Source organism: Elephantulus edwardii, unplaced genomic scaffold (genome assembly GCF_000299155.1).
Source record: "Elephantulus edwardii isolate Elephantulus edwardi_28Jun2011 unplaced genomic scaffold, EleEdw1.0 scaffold00072, whole genome shotgun sequence".
Taxonomy (NCBI): Eukaryota; Metazoa; Chordata; class Mammalia; order Macroscelidea; family Macroscelididae; genus Elephantulus; species Elephantulus edwardii.
This window is the reverse complement of record NW_006399822.1, coordinates 2,689,946-2,711,629: the sequence shown is the minus strand read 5'-3', so window position 1 is coordinate 2,711,629 and position 21,684 is coordinate 2,689,946. Positions and strand designations below refer to the sequence as shown.

The 21,684-nt window shown below is 52.1% G+C and overlaps 2 protein-coding genes across 2 annotated transcripts in view; one reads left to right on the top strand and one right to left on the bottom strand.

The window, feature by feature from the left end:
* CRISPLD2 (cysteine-rich secretory protein LCCL domain containing 2) overlaps positions 1-6,201 on the top strand; it is a 31,716-nt gene extending 25,515 nt beyond the window's left edge. Inside the window, exons 13-14 of the mRNA XM_006888869.1 lie at positions 2,386-2,461; positions 6,064-6,201. Of these exons, the coding sequence (XP_006888931.1) occupies positions 2,386-2,461; positions 6,064-6,201 (214 nt within the window). The remainder of the gene's footprint in view (positions 1-2,385; positions 2,462-6,063) is intronic.
* A 205-nt stretch (positions 6,202-6,406) lies between these two features.
* LOC102863381 lies at positions 6,407-21,442 on the bottom strand. The gene is made up of 7 exons (XM_006888868.1): positions 21,350-21,442; positions 18,756-18,828; positions 17,969-18,064; positions 16,749-16,850; positions 13,996-14,171; positions 12,525-12,585; positions 6,407-6,426 (listed from the first exon to the last, which is right to left on the bottom strand). The coding sequence occupies exons 1-7, from the start codon at positions 21,440-21,442 to the stop codon at positions 6,407-6,409; spliced, it is 621 nt and encodes a 206-aa protein (XP_006888930.1).
* Positions 21,443-21,684: the final 242 nt, after the last annotated feature.

The window sequence follows — 21,684 nt, the reverse complement described above, 5'->3', positions numbered from 1 at the left end:
ACCATTCACACGGATTCACAGTGACCGTGTGTGTGACGGAGGAAACAGGACGTCTGCACCATTCACATGGATTCACAGTGACCGTGTGTGTGACTGGAGGTAACACGAGGCCCGCAGGTGGAGCCCATTGTTGTCACCGTTGTGTCACTCTGTCCCTTCAGGGATCTCCCCATTTCTCACTGACCCTCGACTTTGCCAAGCGTGATGCCCTTCCCTAGGGACTGGAACCTGGAGAGCGTCTTTGAAAGAGGAAAAGGAAACATTCTCCTCCCTTGAACCTCCAGAGGAGCATCCTTGATGGATCAGGTCTGCAGACTTTCTGGAGGTACGCATTTACTGTGGAGAAATAGCTCAGCGGCAGAAAATACTCCGGGAAGCCGAACTGTCTTTGAGAGCAAGCTTTTGAACTTCCCTGCTCTGTGAAGTTGGGAAGAGCGAGAGGCCCCTGGTAGCCTGGGCTGAAGGCTCTGAGGATGGACAGCCCGCTCAGGGCTGCCGACTGACGGCGAATCTCATGAGCCCTTCTCATGGAGACTTCTGGGCTCCTGTGGGGAATGACTGATTTGAGAGCATTGGCTGTGAACCCCGAGGTCCTGGCAGGTGGGAGCTGAGAGAATGCCTGATGGGGGAGAGAGACCTGGGAGGAGCCCGGCTGCTTTGCGTCCCTGGACCACGTCACGTTCAACACTGTGGCCGTCCCCAGCACCAGGACCACCTCCAACATCAGGGTCACCCTCAGCGCCATGGTGACCCTCACGCTGATACCTTGAATGGGCACGTGGAGCTGACAACCTTGTGTAGACTTTCCTGGATATTCAAGACAGGAGCAGAAGGAACTTGTTTCAGAAAATATAGCCAAAAAGGACAAGACAGAGTATGAGTCCCCAAAATACAAGAGTCTGACCTTCCATCCCAAAGAAGGCAGTCAGAGAGAAAGAACATTCTTAGGCTTTACATAATACCTTTCAAACCAAACCAAACCCTGTGTGCGTGTGTCTCTTACACTCTCACACTCTCACACACACAAACGCGCACACACTCACATCTAACACTCTGCACACACACTCACACATCCCCTAACTGCACACGTACGCACACATACTCACACACTCACACACACATCTAACACTCTGCACACGCACACACACACCCCTAACACTCTGCTTTTTCTCCTGAGCTGCTCTTTCTGTTCAGAACTGTTGGACGCCTCAAGCCTGGCTGGACTCTCTTCCCTCTGTGAGTCCTGCTTGTGTCAAAGCCAGATGGCTCCCGCCTGCCATGGTGATTTCTGTCTCAGCTCCAGTCCACAGAAACACAGAGACCTTTTCTGAAGCAGAGTCCGCCCTTTCCTGGTTCAGATCTCTCCCATCATCTGTGCCCACCCATTTCCAGTTTAAGGCACACCCCTCATCCCGTCGTAGGCTCTGGGGCCCAGCATAGCGGGTGATCTGAGCCCTCTGCTCAAGGTCAGCGTTGACTGTGATGTCCCATGACTCACTGAGGTAAGACCCCCACACACACCCTTCCCTCCTCACCACCGGGAAATGGCCTTTGTCTGAACATCACTAATTGTACTCTCCACACCGTCCTGCACCCCGGTGTGAACTGGCCGCCCCGAGAGTGGAAGGCAGGGTCGATCACAGTTCTGTACTCAAAGATCTCAAATTCGTACTTCATTTACCATTTGGTCTGTATCACGAAGTGGTTAATTTATGGATGGAGGGAACAAACCCTTTTCTCTTGCCTGTGAACAACATCCTGATGAAAAGAGGAGATTGACATTGTCAAGGGTTCATTTTGTCTGGATCCACAGTCAGAGTTCAGGACAGCAACAGTCAAGAAATGAACACAGGTTGCGCTGGGAGATGTGCTGTCAGAGCCGTCTGTCTGTACAGCGCTGAAGAGGAAGGGTGTCTGTACAAAGGTATGACGCACCTGACAAACCTGCCTAACGGTGGACATGAACAAGGAGGGCGGCGAAGACCTGCTGCCTTTGATGAAGAGCATTGAATACACCACGGATTTCCTGAAAACCCAGCCAGTTCCTCCTGGAACGAGTGCATTAGGAACGCCGCTCAGAAGTGAGGGTGGTGAGATTTCCATTCACACACTCGGGACATGTTATCAGGAGGGGTCAGTCCCTGAAGAAGGATGTCATGCTTGGAAAAGTAGAGGGTCCGTGACGAGAAGGAAGCCGTCACCGAGACGGACTGCGGTGGCTGTGTGGACGGCACACACGGGCCTGTCTGCTGTGCTGTGCGTGAGTCGCTGCTGCTCGGCGCTGACCGCAGCAGAGTCCTTCTGTCCGAGGGGATGGGCCGCGCGGCCTCTCGCCTTGTCGGGGCTGCAGTTGGTCACTCACCCGGGCCTGCTTCTCCTTGGCAGGGTCCACTGTCCGGCGCACTGCAGAGACGAGCCGTCCCCCAGGTCTCCTGTGGTCGGAACCAACATCTACACAGACGTGAGTACGCTGCCTTCCCGGTGGCCGCTTCTCAGAGGCCGTGGTCCTTGCTGGCGTCATTCCTGTTAGGTGCTGTCCAGTTGCGTGTGACTCGCAGCGACCCTGTGAACCACAGACCTGAACCCTGTCCTCTCCTGCAGCGTCCTGACTCTGCCATCCAGCCCACTGCTGCTGGCACCTCAGAAATCTGGCCCCGGGTCTGGATTCCTGAAACTGGGCCGTGTCCACTTCCTGTGGCGGCCTTAGCAAGTTACTGCAGAGGAGGTGGCCGGAACCACCTGAAACGCATCCTCGCTCTGGACTAGAAGTCCAGGGCCGTGCTGTCCACAGGGCTGGTGAGGATCCGGCCTTCCCCCGTCTTAACGGGGCTGCCAGCTCCTCTTGGGGCCCCTTCGCTCATGGCCGTGTCGTCACATTCTTCCCTGTGTGTCCTGTGCCCTTGCATGGCACCAGTTCTACATGGTGGATTCATCTAAGGCGCTCTGACGGCAGCTGTTATGTGCTGTGCTGCCAGCGGAACCATCAATGGTTCAAATCCCCCAGCTATGCTGACGGAGAGTGACGAGCGGTGTCCTTTATAGAAACGGGTTTGAGAATCACTGCAAGTTGGAACCGGCCCAGTGGCAGTCAGCTTGGTTATTTCGGTTTTTAAGACTCTCGGGGACTCCTCCACAGTGGTGCCCATGGCAGAGGTGCTGGTCATCTGATTTCGTTTTCTGGGGGCAAAGTGTGTTAAATGTTGGGCTACTAACTGAAAGGTCAGTGGTTCAAATCCACCAGCCCATCTACTCCTGTTATTTACAGCCTCAGAAACCTGATGGAGGGTCACTAGGAGTCAGAATTGGCCTGGAGACAGTGGGACCTTCGCTTGCCCATCTGTTAAGAGGGAATAATAAATCTGTCTTGTGGAGTAGCTGGGAGATCACCTGGTCAGCAGGAGTCCCTGGGAGCTGCTAGTGGTTGACCCTGAGGTGCCCACTGAGAGGCTGAAAGATCAGGTCCAGCCAGGAGTGACCCGGAACCATGGCCTGGCTATCTACTTCATAAAAATTCACCCCCATAGTGCCAAGACGTTGCACTGCAATCCCAGATGTATGCAGTTCAAATCCACCAGATGCTCTGCTGGAGAAGGAGGGGACAATCTCCTCCTGTGTCAGTCAGATCTGATTTGACGGTACACGTAAAAATAATACAATAAAAAAAAATTCACCCCCAGAAGTCCTGTGGGCCACCAGAGGACAGAGCAGCCTGGCACACTCGGGTGCCCGTGAGTCAGAACCGCCCTGACAGCCCTGGCTTTAGATTCCCCTGACTGTACGTGTGAAATGCATAGACGAGGGTCCGCTCTGTGTCCAGAGCTCAGAAATGTTACTGTGAGGCCCTCAGCTGATTCTGAGCGGAGAGCAGCTGGAGGGGTTAAATTCAGTCACAGGCAACAAGGAAGAGCAGGAGGGAGGATGGGCTCCCCGCGTCTGAGGCCAGCACCTCGTTACTCCTGCAGACGTTCATCTGTCCCTTAGTCCACCAGCTGGTGACCTCCAGGGGACACCTTGTCCCTTCTCTGGAAGCTTGGGGAGGAGACGTGTAGGTGAAGGAGGAGAGGAAGACAGTGTGGCCAGCATCACAGTGTCCAGTGTGCGGTGTCCAGTGATAATCCGACACCTATTGAGGAGGAGGCTCCTGGATGCAGGGCCCCCAGCCTGATGTCAGCACAGAAGACTCTTGCTTCGCTGGTGTCCCAGAGCCGTCAGGAAGGGGCAGGGGACGGTCACCAGGAGCGAGCCAGGTGATCTCGCTCCATCAAGGGCTGGAGTCTGACCCAAGGACAGTGAGGGTGTCTGCATTTACAAGCTGTCTGCTAACAGATCTGCGAGGCGTTCTGAGATGACCTGCCCTCTGACCTAGAGGCAAAGATCCTGCTTCATAACCTTTTCTGGGACATGTACCCCTTTGAGAATTGGAAAGGTGTGTGTCCTTCCTCCAGGGAAAGGCTTCCTGGTGCAGAGGGTGACCAGCCATGTGCCCGGGAGGGAAGGAGGGTGGCTGCCAGCACTGAGGTCAGGAGGCCCACGTGGAGCCCGTGGACACACGCAGGTCAGCCAGTGGCCTCGCTCTTCAGAGAGCTCATGACCCACCATGGGCCCATCGCCTCCTGCTGTCTGTCCAAATGTGCAGCAGACCCCCCCCCCGCCCCGTGCTTCTACTTCCTGTGCAATTTGAAGTCACTGGCTCAAACCCCAACTTGCCGTTGAGTCCACACCGACTCACAGAGCATCAGAGTGGAGTTTTAGAAACAGAGTACTAGGTCTTCCTTACAAGGCACCTCGGACTGTCGTGGTGATGCGAGTCTGTCTTGTTGAGGGTATCCCTGTCTTGCGACTGTGGCTTATGCATGTCGGAGGGCATGCGGACGGGGCGGGAGGGGACAAGGATCATTAGCGACACTGTGAGTCAGAGCTGACCTGGGCGCAGCACATGCTGTCGCGTCTGACAGCTCGAGTCCGGGCAGATTGCCTGTCCTGTGCCGTCTCCGCAGTCGTGCCGTGCTGAAATTCTTCCCTCACTTACTGTGTTAGCTCCTCTCCACCAGGGTCGTCCTCTCTCCGACCCTTCACCTCTCCCAGCATTGTGAGAGTTTTCCAAGCACTGACCTCCCTGACAACATGCCCCAAAGTGCGTGAGACCAGTTGTCACTGTCCTCGCCTCTAAGAAGCACTTTGGCTGTGTTTCCTCCGAGACTCACCTGTGTGTTCTTTTGGCAGCCCGTGGGGAAATCAGTTACCACCACAAAGGCATCGGTTCTTATAGCACCTGGGGACGCCCCCAAACCCAACCCAGCCTGCTGCTGTGGACTCTTTTTCCACTCACGGTGACCCTCCGTGCGGTGGACTGGAGGAGACTGCCCATCTCCTCCTGCAAAGCAGCTGGTGGACTGGAACTGCTGACAGACCAGTTAGTAGCCCAGTACACAGGCCACTAAGTCATCTGCTGTTCTCCAGTTCAGTTCCCATCAGTTTTTTTTAAATTGTGATTTTAATGAGTTTACAGAAAAGTTGGATTTTCATTCATTCATTGTTGCACATTTTCCTCCCTTCCCCCATCAAACTTTTTTTTAAAAAACTTTTTGATTGTAGTTTGAATGAAGGTTTACAAAGGTAGTTTTCCATATGATTTGTACACATATTGTTAAATAGCACTGATTTCAGTTTCCTCAGTGTAACACCACTCTTCCCAGTCACTCCCTGGCTTCCCTGTTTCCACTCATCCTTCCTTCCTGCCCTCTCATCAGAATTAAAGGCCTGACCCAGTCAGACCACTCTGGTCGCTGCCCCATCTCCTGTCTCAGTCTCCCTGTCCTGCTGCTGCTCTCTTACGAGGCCGCCTCCTCTAGGACTTGGGACCCGCCTCTCTCCAGAATAATCCCACCTTGAGATCTTAATCCCTAACCCTGGCAAGACCCTTTCCCCAGATACAGCCCCAGGCACCAGGGCCTGGAATGTGGAGACGGTTCAGAGGACACCATTTTGCCCACTGAAGCCACATTAATGCTGGGGCTGACGTGGCCACAGCCCAGCACTGACCATTGCTTCTCCTCCTCTCAGACCTCCAGCATCTGCAGGACGGCAGTGCATGCAGGAGTCATCCATAACGAGAGTGGGGGCCTTGTGGACCTCATGCCTGTGGACAAGAAGAAGGTCTACGTGGGCTCCACCAGGAATGGAGTGCAGTCAGAAAGGTAGGGCTGATTCCGGACACGTGCAGTGACCAGCACGGCTGCTCAGGGCGTCTGGGGAGTGAGGACAATGGGGCCTGTCTCAGAGCATCCTCAGTGGCTGGTAGTGGACATTCCAGGAACCTAGGGGAGCTGTGACTTTGAGCATCTACAGTGACCAGTGGTGGCCACTCTGGGGTGAGGAGATGTGTGGATGGAGTCTGACACAACACTCACAGTGGCTGGTGGTGACCTCTCTAAGGACCTGGAGAGGGTTCTGAAAGGTTCTCACATTGGACATCCACCTGGTGGTGACCTCTCTAAAGACCTGGAGAGGGTTCTGATAGGATCTTACATTGAACATCCACGGTGGCTGGTGGTGACCTCTCTAAGGACCTGGAGAGGGTTCTGATAGGGTCTCCCTTTGGACATCCACAGTGGCTGGTGGTGACCACTCCTGCCAGGAACATGGTCAAGCAGAGCGATGTGGCCACTGATGTTAGCTTAACCATAAAATTAGACCCAAACTGGTTCTCTCTGAGACAAAGAGGGAAGCCCAGGTCGCCTCTTCCTTCCTTTCTTCAAAACAGAAACTTTCCCCTCTGTGTTATCAGTACATGTTTTTCCAGAAAGTTGAGAAACAAGAAATAAGCACAAGCAAGCGCCGTGACCCTCCGAGATATCCACGTGTCTTAGCATCAATGTCCCTGGGGTCTGTGAGGTTCTCAGTGCAGGGGCCCTGCGTCCAGAGGACTCTGCCTGCTCCCAGCTCTTCTTTCTTGGTGCTACTAAAGTTCCCTCTGACTGCTTTCTTGTTTATTCTCTTTTATATCTCAGAAGAGATTGACTCTGCATTTTTCTCTGTGACATTCACAACCTTTGTTTGGGAAAAACTTAATGAAAGGAAATTCCACTGATTTCATGGGAGGGAAGTGAAGCAGCTGATTAGGTGGAATTTCCTGACCAGGCTGGAAAGAAATCCCTGGACATCCATTTGGTCAGCTTTCTACTTTTAAGAGCAGGCTGTCTTCTTGCGAAGCTGAGCCAGGCTTTGTTCTCTTGGCCTCTTACCCCTGAGAATGTTGCTGCGGCCTCCTGTGGGATGAAGGGTCAAATGGCTTGAATGTAAAAAATTCCATAAATGAATTCTTGGGACAAAACATTTTATTTTAGAAATTTTTAAAAAATTTTTATTTTATTCTTTTTGTGTGTGTGTACCATCAATTTGGAGCCTACTGGTACAAGAGGAGATTGCCCCTCCTTCTCCAGCAGAGCATCTTGTAGATTCGAACCCCGTACCTTTGTGATTGCAGTGCAGCTTGGGACAAAACATTTTAAAAGAATTTATTCTTTCATCCCGGTCCTCTGACCTACACTCATTCTTCCATATCCATTCATATTCCTTCATCAGTCCATCTCCATAGACTTATCCATTCATCCACCCATCTGTCCATATCCATTCATCAGTCCATCTTCACTCATCCATCTTCATAGACTTATCCATTCATCCATCCATCTATCCATATCCATCCATCCATCCATCTATCCATATCCATCATCTCCATCCATCCCATCTACTCATATCCATCCGTCCCTGTCTACCCATCCGTCCGTCCGTCCATCCATCCATCCATCCCCATTCTGACCCTGTCCACTCATCCATCCCCATTTATCCATATCCATTCATCAGTTCATATCCCTCCATCCATCCTCATCTACCCATATTCATCCACCCCTATCCATCCATCCATCCATCCATCGCCATTCTATCCCCGCCCATTCATCCATCACCATCTCTCCATATCCATCCATCTCTGTCCATCCATCCCCACCTACCCATATCCATCCACCCCATCCATCCATCCATCCACCCATCCATCACCATTCTATCCCCCCCCATTCATCCATCACCATCTGTCCATATCCACCCATCTCTGTTCATCCATCCATCCATCCATCCATCCATCCCACCTACCCATATCCATCCACCCCTATCTACCATCCATCCATCCATCCATCCCCATTCTACCCCTGCCTATTCATCCATCACCATCTATCCATATCCATCCATCTCTGTCCATCCATCCATCCATCCCCACCTACCCATATCCATCCACCCCTATCCATCCATCCACCCATCCATCCATCCATCCATCACCATTCTGTTCCCATCCATATCCATCCATCCATCTGTTCATATCTATCCAGCAAGAAGCCAGCAGCCAGTCTCTGTGTTCGTGGAACTTGCCATGCAGCTGGTCACAAGGGGCTCAGAGCACCTCCGTTAGGGCACAGGCTCAGTGTCAGGACAGGGCTTCCTTGGGCATGGCCATGTCCTAGCCCTCCCTCACGTAGAAGTGCCTTGGCACTCCCTGCTGGGAAATGTCTCTGCAACCTGTTCCCATTAGGAGGCTATGGGAGCCTGCTCTGGGGACGGACCGTGGCTCTGTCCCAAATGGCTGATGGCACCTTGTTGGTCACTGCAGTTCCTTAAGGGAGAGGTGGGCATGTGCTCATGGGATTGGTTCCCAGCAGACGAGTTTAAATTTAGGGGTTCCCTCTAGCAAGCAAGCACGTCCAGGTCCTCTTGAACGGAGTTCTCACACCCAGAGCCAAAAGTTGCTCTGCTGTCAGACTAGCTTTGGTTTAGCAATGATCTTTTCTAGGAGAGGATTTCCTGGCAGTGTTGAAAGGTGACTGCAGAGGGGACAGCGACATTGGAGGCCAGCTCCTTCTCTCACAGCCCCAAGGTCAGCGAGGCAGGGAGGTGTGTCAGGAGCAGCTTTGGTGGTGGGTGTTGCCAGAATGTTCTCCGAAAGAACCTGGATGTCCAGGTCCTGGCCAGGCATCCTTCAGGATGTTTTCTTAGGCCAGCTCTGTTTCTCAAAGGCAGATTGCACAAGGAGGTTGGGAAATAAACCAGCAGTGACATAATGTTTTTGGTCACTTGGTTTTAAAAATAGACCAACATACAGAAGTGTATGTGAGCTCTCATCTGAAGAGTGAATTCATACAACTCTTACTCACGAAGTAAGTCTCGGGTGTTGGCGCTGCCCTAAGAGATAGTGTCCTGGGGACCCAGCAGGGGACAGAAGGGACAAAATTCTCTGTCCTCAAGGAGTTTAGAGCCAAGTACACCAAGTCTAGAAATCTACTGCGAGCCACACACAGAGTCCTAAATTTTCTTGTTAACTCAGTAAAAGGAAACAAGAAATTTTAACGTAAATTGTCCTGAACCAAGCGTTTCCACATAAAAAGAAATCCCTAAACCTCCTGTCACTGAACCCATTCCAGCCAGAGCAGAATGGACCCCAGGCTTCTAGGCCCAAGTCTTTACAGAAGAACCAGCTGGCGGGCTCGAACTGCCAACCTTTGGCTAGCGACAGAATTCATTTCTTCTCCTCTCCTCAACTTTTTTTTTTGAGTGAGAGTTTACAAATCATGAGATTTTCATACATATGCATTTTGTTTTGTAACATTGTCATTACAATTCCTTTTGATCATTTAGACACATTTTGATTTATAATACCGTTTTTAACCACATGGCACCGAAGCACCTTGGATCCCAAGTAGTTTCATTTGAACACAAAATCAACGGGAAAAATTCCTACTGAGAAACGTTATGCTTTTTCTCTGCACACTGAACTCTCCGAAGCCTGGTCTGTGCTGCATCTCAGTCTGAATGAGCCACGTGTCCAGGGCTCAGTGGCACGCATGGTTGGTGGCCTCCATGTTGGACCGTGCACACCTGGCAATTGCAGGCAGTGGAAATCGGAAAATCTCTCTGTGTTCAGAAACCTTGGGAAGCAGAAGTGGTATTTCCCAGTCCCGTGCACTTTGCATGCCTCCCGCAGCTGTGTTGAGTCGACTGACAGAACAGGACAGGACAGAACAGAACAGGATAGGACAGGACAGGACAGAACGGTCCCAGAAGCAGATGGCTTGGTTTTTCTGCTTCTAGGCTGCTGGTGGACTCCAGCCACTGTCCGTGCTCCCTCCCTCCTCCTTCCCTCCCCTCTCTCTTCTTCTCCACCCTCTTCCCTGCCCTTTCTCCTCTTCCTCCTCCTGGAGAAAATCAGTCGTTACCTGCTATACTGGACTTTCCAGTGGGCTTTCAGAGGCTGTAAATCTCATGGGAAGAGATTGCCCGTCCTACTCCCATGATGGAAAGTCAGAGCAGACACAAACCCAGAACACTCCCCACCACGCAGAGTGCAGGGAGCCCGGTGGCTCTAGTTCATTGGGGGAGCAAATCCAGGACATTCTTGCAGCCCTGAGGCCTGAGAGGGGCTTGGAATCAAGTTTTCTGGAGACCACCTGGGCAGCAAGGACAGCCCCAGCTGGCAGCAGCCTCCCATCTTTCTCTCCCGGCCTGGAGGATGCTGTGGCCGTGGCCATGGCCGAGCCTGTGCTGTGTGTCTGCGTTCTTGGCCTTTCTTCTCGGTTTCATCTCGCCACGTGCTCCCAGCTGATACACATTTCTAAAGTTCAACTCCAGGGCAGCCAGCAGCACACAGCTGCCCCAAGAAAGGGGGAAACAAGCGGGAATACAGCTGTCTGTCTGAGGATCACTGGGTACAGAGCAGGGAGAGGGCCCGCCAGGGCCGGACCTACAGGAGGCGGTGCCCGTCACCAAGCTAGGAGTCACCCGGATCCCCTGAGAGGTGGAGAGGTACAGGTTAACGCGGTGCCAGGTCCGTGGCGAGTGACAGCTGAGGGACACCCTAGCCAGCCGGCACTGCCAGCAGGCCAGCTCCGCTGGCACCCTCGAGGGAGGGCATCGTGGCAGCTGTCAGCAGTTACTAACAGGTGCAGGCTCACCTTGGAGTTGGCAGGATCTAGTGAAATGAAGTTTGTGGCCACTGCAGTCTTTTCTTCACGATCATGATGTTGCTTGTTGGTCTGTTGGTGTTGTTATATGCCATCAAGTCATGTGTGCCTCACAGTGACCTTGTGAACACAGATCTGAGCCCTGTTCTATCCTGCACCGTCCTCATCTTCTGAGACGCGTGACCCATGGCTGCAGTCACTGTGTCAGTCTGTTCTGCCAACCCTCTCTTCGCCGACCCTCCACCTTTCCAAGCATGATGTCTCTTTCCAGGAAATTGCCTCTCCTGGCAACACGTCCAGAGTACGTGAGATAACGCTTCACCATCCCTGCCTCCAAGGAGCACGCTGGCTGCACTCTCTCCAAGACGTGTCTGTTGTTCATTTGGCAGTCCGTGGGGTATTCTGTTCTCTTCTCCGGCACCACAGCTCAAAGGCATCCACTCTGTCATCCTTATTCATTCATTATCCAGCTCTCAGATGCATAGTGATTGAAAAGACCATGGCCTGAATCAGGACACCTTAGTCTTCACACTGACATCATTGCTCTTCAGATCCCTGACAATGAACTTTCCCAATGCAATACTTCTTCTGTCTCCTGACTGCTGGTGCCAGGGGTGCTAATTGTGGATCCAAGTAAGATGAACTCATTGACAGTTTCAGTCTTATATCAATCTATCACAGTGGCGTTTATCAGTCCAAGGTGGAAACGTTTATTTTCTTGGTGTTGAGATGTAAACTATATTGAAGACAGAAGTCTTGAATCTTCTCCAGGAAGTATTTCATGCCTTCCTCACTTTGAACAAGCAAGGTTGTGGCACCTGCATAATGCTGGTTGTCAATGAGTCTTCCTCCTGTGCTGATAGCACTTTCTTCTTCATAGAGTCGAGCTTCTCGAATGATTTGCTCAGCATATAGATTGAATAGATATGGAGAAAGGGTACAGCGCTGACATACACCTTCCTTTCTTTTAAACCAAGCAGAGTCTCTTGTTCTGTTTGGACAGCAGCTTTATGGTGTAGGTATAGGTTTCATGTGAGCATTAGGTGTTTTGGGATTCCCATCCTTCTCAATGTTATGATCCACACAGTCAGATGTGTTTGCATCATAAAGAAAGCACAGACATTCTCCTGGTATTCTCTGCTTTCAGCCAGGAGCCCTCTGACAACAGCAGTGATATCCCTGGTGCCACAACTGCTTCTGAAACCAGACTGAACTTCTGGTAGGTCTCTGTCAGTGTACTATTCTAGTCGTTTTTCACATGATCTGTAGCACTATTTTGCTTGCATGTGATAGTAATGATATTGTTCAATAATTTCCCCATTCTGTTGGGTCATCTTTCTTGGGAATGGAAACAAATAGGCATCTCTTCCAGTCAGTAGGCCAGACAGCTCTTGTCCGAATGGACTAGCGTAGACTGGCATGCCCAGTTGAAATATGTCAAATGATATTGCGTCGGTTCCCGGGGAGTGGGGTGCTTCCTGAAATACTTCAGTGTCCACCGGTTATTCTCGGTACAGTGACTGTATGTGTTCCTTCTTTTGATGCAGCTTGAGGCTTGAATTTGGTTTTCTATGCTCTCATCCTGAGAAACAGTGAGCGAGTTCTTCTCTTTGTATCCTCCCAGCTCGGGCTCTCTGCATATCCCGTTATACAGCGTTGCTTTGTCTTCTCAAGCTGCCCTTTGAAATCTTCTGTGCAGCTCTTTTACGTAAGCGTCTTTCCCCCTTGTTTGGACATTTTGATACACAATCTCTTCTGACCTCCACTTTGGTCTTTTCTTCCTCTCTATGGAGAGACCTTTTGTTCTCTTGGATCGTGTCTTTGATGTAAGGTGCAGACTGTGGAGCGGACCATCAGTTACTCATGTGCAAGTTCAAACTGAGGCCAAAGCAAATTAAACCAAGAACAAAAGTACAATCTTGAGTCTGTCCCACCAGAATTTAATAATCATCTCAAGAATCAGTTGGAAGTTTATTGCTGGCATTGTGAGGGTTTGCGTTGACTTTGTGTTGAGGTGTGACCCATCGGAAGGCCGTGGTCCTTGATTTTCACCAGTAAATGATTTAAAATCTTTTCACTTTGAGCAGGCAAGGTTGTGTCTGCATAATGCAGGTTACTGACAAATCTTCTTCCGATTCTAATACCACAATCTTCTTCACATAGTCCAGCTTCTCTGAGTATTTCCTCAGCATACAGACTGAACAGGTGTGAGGGAAGACTGCAGGCCTGACACACACCTTGCCTGACTTTAAGCAGCACCCTTTTATGTTCAAACAACTCTTTCTTTGGTCATTATACAGATTCCGCATGAGCACAATTAAGTGTTCTGGAAAAACTCATTATTTGCAGTATTATCTGTATTTTGTTATGACCCACACAGTCAAATGCCTTTGCATATTCAATAAAACAAGGTAAACATCTTTCTGGAATTCTCTGCTGTTGGCCCAAAGCCAACTGTTGTCAGCACTGATAACCCTTATATTATATCCTCTTTTGAACCTAGCTTGACTTTCCGGCGATTTCCCTCTGGATATACTATGACAAAGGTTTCTTGTGTGATATTGTCTGATTTTCTACATTCCACTGCATCATCTTTCTTTGAAATTGGTACAAATAGGGATCTGCTCTTCCACCTGGTTGCCAAGGTAAATGTCTTCCAGATTCTGGGGTGTAGATGAGTGAGCACACCCAAGGCTGTGTCCCTTTATTGAAACCCCCGGCTGGTATTCCATCACTTCCTGAAGCCTTGCTGTTTTGCCGATGCCTTCGGCGCAGCCTGAACGTCCTTCGTCACCATCAGCTTGTGATCATAGGCCACCTTCTGAAGTGCTTGAAGGTTGACCAGTCCCTGTTCAAAGAGTGACCGTTGGCCCCTCCTCTCTTCATGAATGCCTCCTGCCTCCTTCAGTGTTTTGTGCATAGAATTCTTCAGTATTGTAACAAGACGTCCTTCTGGGAAAGGTCATGAAGGCGAGGGTGACGTTCGTGAGACCGATGGCACGGTGACGGCAGCGCTGGGCTTGGGCGTGACCGAATGGTGCTGGCGATGGCGCAGGTCGGACACGGTTCTCGTCCACTGTCCGTGGGGCTGCAGTGAGTCAGAGTTGGCCGAGTGACACTTGACAGCAGCAAACCCTCGATAGAATCTATTCGTGTAACTTCTTATAACTGCATAGCAAGAAGACAGACAGCCTAATTAAAGAAGTAGGACAGAGATTTGAATGAGATTTCACAACTAAGAGAGTGGAGACGATGGGTAATCACATGAAAAGGTCTGTGTTGTGAGTCAGTTGTTGTTGTTGTACGGTGCCACTGAGTCAGAACTGACCCTTCGTTGACCCTCCAGGGAGTTTTCAGTGGCAGTAAATTTCATGGGAGGAAATTGCCCATCTTTCTCCCGCAGAGCACCTGGTGGATTTGAACCATATGCCTTCGGGTGGGCAGTACAACTCCTTACCACTGAGCCACCAATGCTCCCTGATTGGTCAGTTGTGGTTGTGTACCACCAAGTAGGAACTGACCCCCAGCTGCCCCTCCAGTGGGTTTTCAGGGGCAGTTAATCCCACAGGAGGAGACTGCCCGTCCTTCTGCGGAGCAGCTGGTGGATTTGAACCCTTTGCCATTAGGATTGCAGTTCTTAGCACTAGGTCACCAGAGCAAATGCAAACGTAGACCACGATGGGATTCCGTTTCCCACGCACTGGAATGTCTGTAAGGTGTGTGCGAGGGGCCGTCGAGCCCACTGCTCCCCGGAGCCACGCTGTGAACGCAGATCGGAGCGAGGCCCTGTCCTCCGTTGTTCCAGTCACTGTGTTAATTGAGTGTCTTGGAAAATGACATCCTGCTGGGAAAGGTAGCGAGAGAGAAAGACCCTCAACAAAATATAGCACAGACACTAATAAAGGTCGAGGAGGATGTGGACACACTGAAACTCCCCTGCATCGCTGGAGAGCTTGTAAAATGGTGCACACCCTTGGGAATACAGTGTGTCTGTTTTATACAACCCAGCAAGTCCACACCCAGGTATCTACCCAAGAGACATGAAAGCAGGCTCACACCAAGATTTGTACGTGAATGTCCGTGGCAGCATGACCTACGCTAGCTGAAGAATCGGATGCCATCCCCTGATGAATGGATCATACACGACGTAGTCTTCTCATACAGCTGGCTGTTAACCCACCATGAGAAGAAATCATGTGCCCATAGATCCTACCTGCCCTCCAGTGAACCTCAAAACATGCTAATGGAAAGAACCCAGACTACAAGGCCACATGCCATCTGATCCCATCCAGCTGACGTCCAGAGTGGACCATTCACAGGGACAGAAAGCTGGTTCAAGTGAGGGGCTACACGGGGGAACAGTGTATTTGTATGTTGACACGAGGGATCTTCTGGGGTTGTGGGAATGACCCCATCCTGGGTTGTGGAGAGGTTTGCACAAACTTATTAAGAATCATTGAATTGATCTCTTGAAAAGAGTCATTTGCAGGGAGCTCTGGTGGCCTAATGGCAAGAAGCTGCACTGTAGTCTCAGAGGTGCACAGTTTGAATTCACCAGATGCTGTGCTAGAGAAGGAAGGACAATCTCCTCATGTACCTGTCAGATCCAGTTCGATCATACACACACACACACACACACACACACAGAGAGAGAGAGAGAGAGAGAGAGAGAATAATAAAAATTGAAAAAAGGAAAGAGTAATTTGCATTCCGCCCCACCTCCCAAGGGGTCCTGGGTGCTTGGTGCATGTAGTTGCTGTGCTTGACTCCTAACCAGAAAGTTGTCAGTTGGAGTCCATCCAGGGGTTCCATGCACAGAGGTTTACTTCTAGGAAACCAGCCCTTGAGAGGGCGGCCCATACACACGAGGGGTCCCCATGAGCTGGAATGCAGGTGGCGGGCACTGGTCATGCCCCGATACAATGATTAAAATTAAAAAGTCTCCGGTTGCTGCAGGATTTAGCTGGTAGCCTGAGAGGGCCGTCTGAACCCTGAGTGACCCTGCGTGAGATGAGGGCTGAGTCACTGGATTCCCTGTGACTCTGTTTCTCCACCTGTAAAATGGGTATCTAGATGACAAGGAACACTGGTGGTGCAGTGGTTAAAGAATTTGGCTGCTGGTCAAAAGCTTCGAGCCCCCAGCGGCTCCTCCGGAGAAGGACGCAGCATTCTGCTCTGTCCGACTTGAGAGTCTCCAGGGAAGCTCTGTGGGCAGTTCTGCGCTTTCCTGGGACCACTCGGAGTCAGAGTGGGCTGGGCTCTGGGGTCGCTCGGTTGGTTTCTTTGGGAGAACAGCGACCCCTCAGGAGGGAGGTGGGTGTCACGAGAAGCTCCTGGCACGGTCCTTGTCTCCCTGCGGGTGCTGAAGGGGGTTCGGGTGGTGGAGGGGCCAGGACTGCCAACCCAGAGGCATGCAGTTCTAGTCCGCCCCAGCTGCCCCACAGGAGAAGGACACACAGTCTCCTCCAGTGTGATTTACAGCCGCTGAAAACCCACAGGGTCAGCTGTGACTCAGCTCCCACTCGATGGCAGGACGGACAGAGCCTTGCCCCGCAGAGCTGTGGGTGGGTGGAACCATTCAGCTTCAGCTTAGCAATACTTAACCTCCAGTGCCACCAAGGTGCCTCAGCCTGCCCACCAGACGGGCTGACAGGGCAGGAACCTGGGAGCAGTCTGGGCAAGTCGGATACAGGCACATGGGCCGTTGTTCCCTGAGCTACAGGGATGCCTGTGAGGGAGGCTGACCTCGGTACCCGCAGCGGCTCCCCCGACGTCCCTCCCGGGCTGACACGGCTGCTCCCCGCTCAGGCCGGCCCCCTGCCCCGCAGCTGGGCTCAGGCTCCTCCCCTGCACATGTCCAGCCCCAGGGAGCCCCAGCAGAAAACCTTCCAGAACCTTCCGTAACATGCCCTCTCCCTGTTTTGCAGTTTGCGGACTCCTCGAGATGGAAAGGCGTTCCGGATCTTCGCGGTCAGGCAGTAGCCTCTCAATGTCCCGGACCAACAGCATCGTCAGGAGGGCTGAGGGTTTGCTTTGTGCATTGTCATTTGGGGGGTGGGGGTGGGGGGTGCAGAGAAACTCCCTTTGAGGCTCAGGGTTACAGGAGGGGTCCTCTCCATGGCCTCTGGCGAGGGGGACATTGCATCACAGCATCTTTGGGAAATGAGCTGGACAAGCGATGCTAAGTCCAGCTAGGTCTGGGACACCCCTCCACCCCAGGTGCCTGAGCTGCTCCTGCTTTGGTCTTCGATGGGTGGGGAGAAAGTTCCAAACCCCACAGGACTGAGGGCTCGAGCTGCACAGTTGGAAATGTCAGAACGTGTGGAGAGAGGGCCTCCAAGGAGGCGAGGGGCGTTCAGGAACAGCCAGAGGGCTTATTTAAAAAGAATAATAAATCTAGTCCATCCCTACAACACAGAAAAGTGGGCTTCTTGTTTGCTGGTCAGACAAATGGCAGGGACAAGTTGGGGACCCTCTTGTTGTCCTGTCCTTGCTGTGCCCTGCAGGGGACTCCACGCTAGTCGCAGACGAGACAGAGTGGCCTCTCCAGCGTCCCCTTGGACCTGCTGGCATGGCTCTCGTCCGTGTCCCTTCCGTCCACGTGGCTGCCATGGGTGGCCCTGACCATCAGTCCCATGGAGGACTGAGGACAGAATCCTATCCTTGTCCCCTCCCCTGTGTGCCGTGTGGCTCCCACCGTGTGTGTGTGTATGTGTGTATGTGTGTGTGTGTGTGCGCGTGCTTGCATCCTAGTCTGGCAAGGAGCCCTGGTGACTCAATGTGTTATGTGTTGGGCTGCTCACCAAGAGGTCAAGGGTTCGAATCCACCAGCCAGTTTTCTTGAGAGAAAAAAACAAGACTGTCTCCTCCCGTAAAGATTTACAGGCCTGGAACCCGAGAGCCTGTGGGAGCTGGAAGGCAGTGGGAGTGTCGGTGGTGCTGTGGGTTAGGTATTGAGCAGGTACGGAAGGGTTGGGAGTCAGCAGCCACTCGGAGGGAGAAGGCTGAGGTGGTTAGCTTCCAGCCTCGGGAATTGACGGGGCTGTTGGGGTCTGTCTGTCCTGTGGAGAGAGGTCTGAGGGTCAGGGCCCAGCGGTTTCTGCAGAGAACACCCGAGAAGGCTCCTTTGGTGCTGCTTTTTATAAATGACAGTTGGCAGCAGAGCCCAGCCCTAGGGCTGGGATGTGTTTTTCACCCTGGGTGATGGATTCCTTGGAACGTGGTCGTGGTCCGAGGTGAGCGGCCTCGGGCATGAAGCCGGCTCTGGGGTAATAACAAGGGCTGAGTCTGACCTGCTTGGAAAGCTTCGCTTCCTGTTTTTGTGGGACCACTCTTGCCAAGTCCCAGGGCTGGCCTCGGCCTTGGGGGAACGCAGGGAGGCTGAGCCTCTTTCCCAGCCCTGTCCTGAAAACCCACAGTGAAATCAAATAGGCTTTTGTAAATAGCACTGCTTTGCAGAAGGTACAGTTCCACCCAGTCGGCTAGTGTGTCGCCTCCATGAACACTGCTTTCCAACTGGTTTCAGTTGCCATCCAGCCAATTCCTAAGGCCAGGAACTAGCAGAAAGCAAAAGATGATTAAGACAAGGAAATTCTCCCGGGAGTGAAGTGGGGGTTGGCCCACTGCTGTCCTACTTAATAAAAAAAATCCAAAAATCAGTGCATTTTGTAAAACAAAAAGTAATGAAACTCTTAGCGTTGCAGAAGCTCTAACTGTTGCTCTTGTTAATATGTACATCGAGTCAGGACCGACCCGTAGGCAGTCCCCCATAGCCGGTCCCCCAGCGGGCCTTCAGGGGCAGCAAGACCCTCTTTGGCTTAGTTCTCTATGGGAGGCAGTGCCGTCTCAGAGGTCAGGGCCAGCCTGCCAGCGACCAGTCAGGTGGGCTCTGAGCTTCCGCACGTGGGAACCTCAGAGCCTAGGAGACGTTGGGCGTGTTGTACCACAGCTGTGACTGATGGTGGCAGGCCTGAGAGGACTAGGGAACCAGGTCCCTAGCCTGTTGCCAGAGCAGCTAGTCCTTGGAGAAGGATGTCAGGCTGAGCAAGGTGGGGGTTCAGAGAAGGAGCAGACCCTCAGCGAGGTGGGTGGACCCTGACTGTAACAGCAGCTTCCACGCAGCACAGATGGTGTGGATGGCACGGCACGTGAAACGGTTCTGATCTGCTGTTCACGCAGTCACAGTGAGTCATTGTTGACCCGTCAGCAAACAGCGACAACTGGACCTGTAGAATTAGGGATGCGCTCGGGGAATTTCCACAAGCTCCTTCTGAGGCAGCCCCCACTCCAGGAAAACTGGAAACTTCCATCTTGAGTTGACTCCACCATGATTTAAAAATGGCGTTCTTGGTTCCTTAAATCAGCCACTGCCACCTCGACATGGACACCATGTGCATCAGAGGAGAACCCTGTAACACAGGCTTCTCAGTGGCTGCATTTTCCAAAGCAGAACGTCAGGCCTTCCTTCTGAGGCACCTCTGGCTGGATTCGAACCTCCAGCCTTTTGGTTGGCAGTCCAGTGTATTAACCATATGCAGCCCCAGGGACTCCCGGGGGACCTCCATGCACCATGAACCCAGATCCTGCTAGAAGTCTCAGGAAGCTTCAGCCAGAATCAGGCTTCCTGGTTTTTACATCATTTCAAAACTGGAACTGTTTTCCTCCTGGTACCCTGAAAATTGAAGCGTGGCTCTCAGTGATAAGGAACCGTCACAGAGGACACTCTGTTTTGTGTTGTCAGATCAGCACGTGACCCATGTCCACTGAAGTGAGGCCTCTGCCATCGGGGCCCTTTGGGGCGCCCACAGTGAAGGTCTAGCTTTCTCTCGCTCTTGGTCCCACTTTTACTGTAGCCTCGTCTAGCCCACAGCTTACATGTGTGTCTTTTTGTATGAAAAATGATGTCTTTTACAATCTTCTCTGTACACAAGTTCACTGTAAATGGGGTTTTTTGTGTCCTTGGTATGAATGGGGGCCACATTGTTGCTGTCATTTAAATAAAAACAGTTTGATTTCTAAAATGCTTTTGCAGTGTTTCTATTCTGGGTCCAGGAAGGTGGAGTCTGCAAGGGTTTGCTCATTGCCTGGCTGTGTGTCCATAAGCTTCTGAGACACCCCCACCCCGGACAAGCGGAAAAGGAATCGCTGTCAGCCGCGTGGGTAGAGACCCCACGTGTGGCAGGACAAAGCCCGGCCCCGTGTGATAAGTTGCATGCTGGACTGTTAGGACCCTGGGGCCTTTCTTGAGCCGATTCTTCGGCACCAAATGCCAGGCCTTTCTTCCTAGTCTGAGTTAGTCAGGAAACCTCCTCAGCATCATAGGAGCACACAGGCCTCCACTGACAGGTCAGAGTAAGCAAGCATGAGAGTCACTGGCTGGGATTCGAACCCTTGTCTTCCTTGTCCTAAGTGTTCATCCATGAAAGCATTGATCATGGGATCTCCACAGGGAGGTGGGCAGAAGGATCACATGAGCTGAAACAGAACCGTACATTTGGTGGTTGTTATATGTGGGGTGCCACTGGGGTCCCCAAGACTATATTGTAACGTGGGGCTCATTCCAATGGATATGTATACCCCAAATCAAATACTAGGCAATAACATCCAACTGAACACAAGAAAACTGCCTCACTGTAGAACGTTCTGGTGATGGAAGGGAGTGAGGGCCCCATCGCTGGGGGAATCCAAGCAGAAACTGGAAGGGCATCTGGCTCATGGCAGAGTAGTGTCCTTAGATTGAGGGACCTTAGATAGCTTTTCAGTCCCTTTCTCTGATCATCACTCTCAGCTTAGACACTCCTGTCACCTTCTGCCCATCCCATAGAGCCTGGAGGTGCCAACGAGGGATGGCAGCTTCCCAAGAATCCTCAAATCATGGCACCTCCATTCTCGAGAAGACATACGAGCTGCCGCCGTGTATCACGTTTCATTGGGTGATTTCTGTTTATCCCCCTTCCTTCGCATTTTTTGTGCCACATGGAAACCGGTTCCAGGCTGCCTCCAGGGCTGAGAACAATCTTAGCTCCTTAGGGGGGGGAAAAAAAAGTAATAAACTCGGTACACCAGTCTCCCAGCATTCCTTCCACCCTTTCATCTTGCACAGCTGAACTGGTGGCAGCCTTTAACCACGAGCCAGGGAGGAGACCCCTGAAACTGCCTCCCTCTGGCAACCCCTGGCCAGGCCCCAAGGTGGAAAAGGGCTGCCTGTGTGCTCCTGCCCGCCGCCACGCCAGAGGGGACCAGGTCAGCTTTTCAGTAAGTGGATGCCCGCCAGCCTGCTTTCACCTCTGTGCACCGATTGGTGAGATGGTGACTGAGATCCAAAGGATGCTTTTCACCCATCCCACCGTCCCAGGTAGGACCAGGGCCTGGTGCTGGACGACCGTGTGGGCTCCGCCCTGCCACGTGCTGGAGCTGGCCGGTGGCTGAGCCCAAGGCATCGCGTCTAATGGGCTCACGTCTCTTGCAATCACCCACAGACTCTCGGACTTGGATTTGATTAGCACTGGCCCAAGCTCTGTTAGGAATGCAGCTGGCTGCATGGCCCAACCTCAGTGGCTTATGTTTCTTGCACAAGAAATTCAGCTGCAGATATGCCCAGGGGCATCTCCACGGGCTGGGTTCCTTCTCACCCCCTGGGCTGTGTCAGCACGTCATGTGGCATGTGTCCTCGTAATCGTAG